This window comes from Pyrus communis, chromosome 11 (assembly GCF_041283825.1).
Source record: "Pyrus communis isolate YQ-2024b chromosome 11, ASM4128382v1, whole genome shotgun sequence".
NCBI lineage: Eukaryota > Viridiplantae > Streptophyta > Magnoliopsida > Rosales > Rosaceae > Pyrus > Pyrus communis.
Window position 1 is genome coordinate 32,651,389 of NC_142575.1, and position 8,794 is coordinate 32,660,182.

Sequence of the window (8,794 nt, forward strand, 5' to 3'; positions counted from 1 at the left end):
TATCTTCACCAACATACAAACCCACAGTTGAATAGTTTAAAATACAAGAAATAAAGACACCGAGAAATTTACGAGGTTCGGCAAAAACCTGCCTACGTCATCGGAGAGATATTGCTCTTCACTATGAGAAAAACAGTACAAGTTACACATGAGTTAAATCGACATAACTCAATCCCATATCCCTTGTACACCCACTCACAAAATTTTTCCAAGAGCCTCACTCTACCCCAAGAGTTCTTTCACAAGAGATCTTTCACTCTAGCTCTCTTGATTTCTCTCTGCAACTCTCTCTACACCAGTGCCCCTTGTTTTGCCAAATGCTCTCACCATCTCTTTTTATGCTTTCCTTAATCCAAACCTTCTCCCACCCGAAAGCCACAAAACATTGCTTTGAAAAAGCCACAAAACATGGCTTTAAAAAAGCCACAAAACATGACTTTAAAAAAGCCACAAAACATGACACTAATTTGGCCACTATCCAACACCTTTTCCATTTCCTGCATTTACTTTCTTGCAATTCCCCTTTTACCATGTCTGATCCTACCAGCTTCTACTTCCCTGACCCTTCGCTGTCGTCTCCCAACTCTAAGTCCTCGTCCAAGTACGCCACTCTCGACGCCATCGACTCCACCTCCTTCGATCCTGACCAGTACATGCATCTCCTTGTACGATCTCCAACTCTTATCTTTTACCAAATACATGACCGATTCAGCTGGTTTGTTTATTTAATCTTGAGACAATCGTAATGGTTACTGGGTTACTGATTCACTGGTAGTAATTAGGGCAGATTTAGGGTTGGATTGGAAGGCTGTGTCGTGAAATTTATGTTATTTACGTCTTAGCGAAGTTTGTAGAGGCGAAAAAAATGGAATTAGTGGCTGCTCAAATAAAATGTCATCAAGTTGTTTTGAATTGAGCTGGGAATTTAGTGGAGTGGAACGAAACCATTGGTTTTCGTAATACAATTGGAAATGAAAATTTGGTTAGGAATTTATCCGATTACTTGATTGCGCCTGATTTGAGGCATTTGTAATTTGAATTTTGAATGATCATACTATGCTCATTTTGTTATCGAATATGAGGCAGATATTCGAACTTTGAATCAGCATTGTGAGTTGTATGAACTTTGCAGGTACACAAGTCAAACTTGGAAGGGCTTCTACAGAGAGACGTTGAAATGGCTGCTGAGATAAAGAATCTTGATACTGACTTACATATGTTAGTATACGAGGACTACAACAAGTTTATTAGCGCGACAGATACTATTAAACACTAAGTCTTTATTTTTATTTATTTGTTTACTTTTACATGTCGATGAAATCTCTCCTAATACAGGCTACATAACAAATATTGTGTTTTGGCTTGTATATAATATAACAAAAAATCTCTTATATTGTCAAATTCAATTCGGCTAATCTTATATGATTTTTCCATCAGAATGAAAAGTAATATTGTGGGCATGGAGGCAAATATGGAACAGCTCCTTGCGAAGGTACGCTCAATTGTTTTTTCTTTAACCCAGGCTCGCTGAAGCTGTATTTTCGTTTCAATGGAAAAAGAAGGAAAAAAGGAGTCTAATAGTAGCTTACTTTCACATTGGCAATGATTGCAGATAATGTCTGTGCGATCTAGAAGTGGTGGGGTTAACACTTGTCTTTTTGAGAAAAGGGAACACATAGAAAAGTTGCATCGCACACGCAACCTTGTCCCTAAAATTCAGGTTGTTAGCAATGTATATGTGACTTTATGACGCTTTTGGTTTTAGCTCTGGGGTCTGGCCTCGTCTGAGTGACATAAAAAAAAATTTCTGTGGAATGGCAGTTCATACCTGCTAGACTTGGGAAGTGTATCAAATCAGAAGCATATGCTGATGCGGTCAAGTTTTATACAGGAGCAATGCCAATTTTTAAGGTAATTTCTCTCTCCTATGAACTTCTGCATTTGGGACCAGTTTTTACCTTTGTGTGGAATTTTATTTACACCGTGTCTTGTTTCTTTGTGGTTGGGCTCTCTACTATTAGATATATGGAGACTCCTCATTCCAGGATTGTAAGCGAGTATCTGAAGAAGCAGTGACCATAATTATCAAGAATTTGCAGGTTTATCCTTTTTTTCTTTCTCTTTCTTTCCATTTTATACTACGGTGAGGCTGGTTTTTCTCTCCACCCATACCTAACCAGAAACAAGTAGATGTCTTAACCTCACTTCCTTGCAATGTTTCTCACTCGGGGTAAACATATAATCTAGAACTCTATTTGCTTTAATACATGGATTGGCGTTAAATGCAGTTTTTGGTGGAAGTATTACCATCAGTGTTGGTAAATGATTATGCAGTCTGTTAGGTATTGTGCATATATCTCTGACACAGGATTAGTTTTAAGATGAAACATTGAGGTACTGCCCTTAATTCTTTTTGTGTGGGTAACATTCCCTTTGGATGAATACAACGTTTCAGTAATATGATGCATATGTCGTCCTACAATGAGCTCTTGGGCTTGCTGTGAGGCATGTGTCTGAAGTAAACGTTATGAATCTAGGCATGAAATTTTTCACTAGCTATCAAAGGTATTGCTTATTATCCATTTAATGTTTACCCGTGTCGTATTACAGTACTTTCTTAAGCATACTTTGACAGAAGAATGGACATTCACCATCTGAGATGTTTTTAAAGTTAAATGTTTAATATCACAATTTTATGCTGAATAACTTACTGACTGCAACTGGGTGTGTGTACTGTGGGGATACTTATGATTTTCCAAATTATACTTTTCAGGGAAAGCTGTTCTCAGATTCCGAATCTGTACAAGCAAGAGCTGAGGCTGCTGTTCTTCTTAAGCAATTGGATTTTCCAGTTTGTACTGCACTTTCTATTTAAGTTTGCCATTCAGATTACATGGTACCGTGTTAACACATCATGGCTTTAACTAAAGAAAATGTATTCAATCTTCTATTGTTATTGTTAAATTGTGTGAACAATACTCAAAAGGAAATTGGTAGGCATTTCAAAAAGAAATAGGGAGGATAAGTTCTATGATGCTTACTGTCTGATCGATATCAGCTTTCACATGGTGAAATGAAAATCCGTGATTTTGAATTAAAAAATGACTGCCTGTTCCTCCCAAATTTCTCCCAAATATCTGTCGTCCCTTCCTGTATAAATCTTTCTCCACTGGTTTCCACTCAGAGTTGCTACACATCCCCTCAACTTGTCCACGTGTAGAATTGGACATGTGAACATGAACTAGGATTTAAGGTGACATTAATTTAGATTTTCTTCTACATTTGGTAGTAAATAATGATTTACTTTTGATTTCACAGTGGTTCAATAGTCTAGCTCATACTTAAATTGGTGCTTAGATGACGTATTTGATCTTAGTAATCCAAAGGTATTGAAAGAGAAGGAAAAAAAAAGTCTTGTTTCGATCTTTGGAATCTAAAATGGCACTTATATTGTAATGTCTATGGCTTTCTGCAGGAATGTGTGAGGGGAGCGCTTAAAAACAAGACGGTTTCACCTGTAACCCATCAAGTTGACTTCTTGCATAACGTTGATCTTATTTTGGTAAGTACTTCAGAATTGTTCATGTATTCTCAAAGAAATTATAGATGCAATTTACTCATGTATCCCTCCTACTTATATTTATATATATCAGGTCATGAGAGATGGGATGATAGTATAGGCAGGAAAGTATAACGATTTGCTAAATTCTGGCCTGGATTTCAAAGAGCTTGTTGCTGCCCACGATACCTCCATGGAACTTGTAGAAATGAGCATTGCTGATCCCAGCAAAAGTTCCCCCGGACCTCAAATATCTCGGCAACTCTTTTCAAAACGTGGGGAAGCAAATGGTGAAAACAACTCTTTGGACCAACCGAAGTCTGATAAAGCAACTTCTAAGCTTATTTAAGAAGAGGAGAAAGAAACAGGCAAAGTTAGCTTTCACATTTTCAAAGTTTATTGCACAGATGCTTACGGATGGTGGGGTGTGGTGGTAGTGTTGTCATTGACTCTGATGTGGCAAGCATCTAAAATGGTGGGTGATTACTGGCTGTCTTATGAAACTGCAGCAAAGCGTGCAGCATCATTCAAACCATCTGTGTTTATCATCTTCTATGGGCTTATTGCATGTGTCGCATTTGTTGTGGTATTTATCAGAGCACTTGCTGTGATGTTTGTGGGGCTTAAAACAGCTCAAACATTTTTCAAGCAAATTCTTCACAGCATCCTGCATGCCCCCATGTCGTTTTTCAATACTACACCAATTCTGGAAGAATTCTGAGAAGGGTAAGCTTTTGTCATACTTGATGAGACATCTGTTATCTGTTTACTCTAACTTCATGTATATACTGTTCTATTTGTTAACTGGTGAAGAATTTTCTGTCCATCAGGCATCAACTGATCAGACGAATATGGATCGACTTCTTTCCTTCATGTTGGGAATTACCATTGCCATGTTCTTTACTGTATTCTTGCTGATTCCGCTTGCTTGGCTTAAAGTCTGGTATCGGGTATGTTCGCTCATTTTGTTACGGTGTTAATATTTATCGGTAACCTGTAACTATAATGTTGCACTCAATGCTGAAGACTTTTGTACTTATTCTATTTTAGGGTTACTTTCTTGCATCATCTCAAGAGTTAACTCGACTCGATTCAATCACGAAAGCTCCTGTAATCCATCATTTCTCAGAAAGCATATAAGGGGTCATGACGATTCGCTCTTTCAGAATGCAAAACATGTTCTCCAAGGAAAACGTTAAACGAGTTAATGCCAACTTGCATATGGATTTCCACAACAATGGGTCCAATGAGTGGTTGGGTTTCCGATTGGAGATGCTTGGGAGTTTACCTTTCTGCATTTCCACTATGTTCATGATCTTGTTGCCAAGCAGTATTATAAAGCCAGGTATTTAAACCTTCCCGATCCTTCTTGTTTTAGTTCATTATTATTATAATGTCTGATCGAGTCTCGGCTATAAGCAAGATTTGGGGAGTGTTAGCATCGTGTTTTGATATATCTAACATAAATGAGTGACAGTGGATGATTGTTGATTGCACAGATTTGACTAAACCGGTTTTTCCTTTATGGTGCAGAGAATGTTGGTTTAACTGTCTCCTACGGACTGTCCCTTAATGATGTGCTGTTCTGGGGGCCATATATTTTAGCTGCTTCGTTGAAAATAGGATGGTGTCGGTTGAGAGGATATAACAGTTCACAAACATTCCTTCAGAAGCAGCATGGAAGATTGTAGGCTGTGTTCCTCCTCCAAATTGGCCTTCCCGTGGCCACTTTGAGCTCAAAGACTTGCAGGTCAGTTTGTCTTCAATTCTGTTTATAACTTCCACGGTCTGAATGGACGTTTTCATTAGTTGGTCGTCACCGTTACTTTGTCTCAAGCTAATAACGCATGGCCAAATTTGAACTTCGTCGGCAAAACTCTTGATAATCAATGCATGAAACTTATTATAGGATGTCATGAGTACATGATGCATGTAGAAAATTTGCATTGTGACCAGAGTACGAGTGGTACACCACATGTCATTATATAAGTGAAAATAAGTATATTTTAGGATTTAGGGGCTGTTGATATTGAATATTACATCCGATATGAGAATTAAAGTAAAATATTAGCTAGTGCGTATGTGTACAATTGGCCCTTGTTTGTTACTCAAGTAATCAAGTGAGATTAGTTTAGGCTTAATGTTAGTTAAGTAGGATCAAATTTAAATTGACATGCAATACGTGTATGTGTGTGTGTGTGTGTATATATACTCAAAACCAAAAAGAGTTTTTAGACTAATAAGTGTCAAATTTTTATGGGCTGGGAATACTAGCTCAACCCCGAAAATTTTCTTCAGCTAGAGGGTTGTTGATCGTGGGAGAAGCGCATAGAATGACACCAACTGTTATTTTTTTAGAATTTTGAATTTATGACGACCTTTTCTTTGTCTTTACCGTAATCAAGGTAAAAAAGTTGCTACTGTAATAAGACAAATCTACCTCTTTCACACGACAAACCTTCTTCGTGTAAACCCACTTTTGTAATGCATGAACAAGTTTAAATGGCAGTTGCAATTGTAATAAAACAAACTCACCTCTTAGGTACCGAAGGGCAAGGTAGGAGCATAAATAAGACAAAAACAAATGTAAGAAAGGGATCTACGTTACTTTCTCGAGTAGCAATTAATTAATGCATGACCAATTTGAAATTCATCGGTTAAACTCTCGATAATCAATACATGAGACTTATTCTAGGATGTCATGAGTTAATGACATCCTATATGAGAATTAAAGTAAAAAATATTACATCCAATATGAAAATTAAAGTAAAATATTAGCTAGTGCGTATGTGTATAATTTGGCTTTTGTTTGTTACTCAATTAATCAAGTGAGATTATTTTAAGCTTAATATTAGTTAAGCAAGATCAAATTTAAAATGAGTGGCCGGATGAGCTCCCATCGAATCCCCGAAAACAACATTTGTGAGGGCATCTTAAGGGTACAACAAAGTGAATCAAAGAATGTAATATTTGATGTAACAGAAAACCTTATAGTGCGAGTTGTGTTCATTTTTCCGGTTTTCCAAAAGATTTTGCTATCATATATTCATGTATAAGACTAATTACACAAGTTTGTCACACTTTTTCAGGGTATAATAAAATCTTGCATTAATCTTTTCTTTTCATTTCTACAAGTTTGCATTTTGACAAATATGTCTAAAGAATTCATTCGAAAACTCGAAAACAAAAAGATTGACAAACTTTCTCGTGTAAACCCACACGATGGTATGTGGATGCACGTAATGTACGTATAGATTTTTTATTTTCTTATACACCACCACATCTATTCTACTCCTAACTTGCCTGAGCTCGATTGCGAACCACTATTAGACTAGACATTGTTGTAATGTTTAGAGATTTTCAAGAAACATGCATGTAATTTACTAATCCACCGCAATTATAATAAAAATGAGGAGTTGGTTTTTAGTAAAATTTGTAAATCAAATGATGTGGTTGTAGATAATTGGAATATTAATTATGTGTATTATTGGCACATCATTTAGTTCGTAAATTTGATTTTAAAATTTAGTCTCCTTAGTATTATTTTTTGTATAAATACCATGACTATAACTATTTGGGTATTTTCTATGACCATAGGATCTCAAATGGGGGATTTGATTGATCTACTTACCATGGACCATGAAAGGGAATCAATGAAAAAAAAAAAAACCCAAATTTTCGAATTTTGTCTTACTCGACATAGAATATTTCCACACAATTGACGTGACAAAATATATTTCCACTTCGACCAAAAAAATTTCTGCTTATAAAAATATCCTTTACGGTCACATCTCTCTCACATCATTCCCTCTCACGTCACATCCTTTTTGTCTTAACCAGCCCAGAATGGCGTTCCGCTCCGCCGGTAGCATCGCTCACTTTTTAAAAAAATTCAAGGGTACTATACGAGGCGGAGGCGGTGCCCCAGCTACGGCCCAAACACCAAATGTTAAGGTGGAGCTTTGACATTTCGGCGTCCCACCCAAAGCACCTCGTTCGAGTGACTGTCCAACCAGACAACCACCAAATGGCGAAGCAACTCAAGACTGCTGCTCAACCTTGGCCTCTCTATAATGTCTGGCCTTTAAGGGTGAGCAACAGCCATGAGTTGCTTCGTTTCACCCAAGAATGATTCAACTTTTACGGGTCGTCACATGATTAATAAAGGTCCATAACTATGTATTATTCAGATAAATAATAATACACATTTGATTGTATGGAAATTGGTTGTAATCGGAGACACTCTCTGTAATGAATGCTCTTTTTTCGTCAAAAACAAAACGTGGAATTGGAACCTTTTAAGGTTTAATGCAAGTGGTTGGCACTTTGTGGTGGGGACATTTGGAGCCAACTCAATACAATACAATACCGACCTCTCTTTCTCTTCACCTGAACATGTCGAATCAAGAAGGTTCCATAAGTTCATCTTTGGCTGCGGCTAATGGCGTCCGCATCCTCACTGTCCCTCCACCCTACATGGGAATTTGAGGTTCCAAAAGCTAAGCAAGGAAGCCAACAACACCAATAAGCAAATTTGACGTACCCAAAACAAGAAAAATGTTTTGGTATGGTAAACAAAATAAACGCTTAGAATGTAATACTGAGGGGGCAGGGGAGTTCGAACACCTCATAACCAAATTTTAGTTTCGCTCAAATTTCATTGGCCTAAACCACAAGGCACGGAGTTCAAACACCTCATAACCAAACTTTAGTTTCGCTCAATCTACATTAGCTTATAAGTGACAAATCTTTTTTTTTTTTTTAACAAACGATATTATCTACACTAAATGCATAGAGGAGTGACCCAAGCCTCACAATGGCTAGTAATAATGTGGTTCGACGAATTCTCTTCTCAACGAATATGATAAATTTGATACGTTTTTAAAACCTTATATTTAGTCAACAAACTAAACAAACGAATGCAATAGAGCACAAGGCATAGAGGAGTGACCCAAGCCTCGCAATGACTAGTAATAATGTGGTTCGACAAATTCTCTTCTCAACGAATATGATAAATTTGATACGTTTTTAAAACTTTATATTTAGTCAACAAACTAAACAAACGGATGCAATGGAGCACAAGATGGAGGACAAGAGTTTATTATATTAAGCGATATATGAGAACTAAACAAATGAATACAACAGAGCACAAGATGAAGGAAAATAATTTATTTCCCGAATAAATATATTAAGCGATACTTGAGAAGCAAAAAACGTAGGATCATAAGAAGTTGA

At 37.0% G+C, this 8,794-nt stretch overlaps 1 protein-coding gene across 1 annotated transcript; it reads left to right on the forward strand.

The window, feature by feature from the left end:
- The first annotated feature begins 490 nt into the window (after positions 1-490).
- On the forward strand, positions 491-6,677 carry LOC137743303 (ABC transporter C family member 4). Its single transcript, XM_088678977.1, is given in 14 exon segments — positions 491-665; positions 1,133-1,218; positions 1,438-1,492; positions 1,613-1,720; positions 1,822-1,911; positions 2,022-2,099; positions 2,774-2,851; positions 3,476-3,562; positions 3,654-4,262; positions 4,265-4,285; positions 4,390-4,509; positions 4,610-4,904; positions 5,093-5,148; positions 5,151-6,677. Coding segments are annotated over 14 exon segments (2,019 nt in total). The 5' UTR covers positions 491-530; the 3' UTR covers positions 5,352-6,677.
- The last annotated feature ends 2,117 nt before the right edge of the window (positions 6,678-8,794 follow it).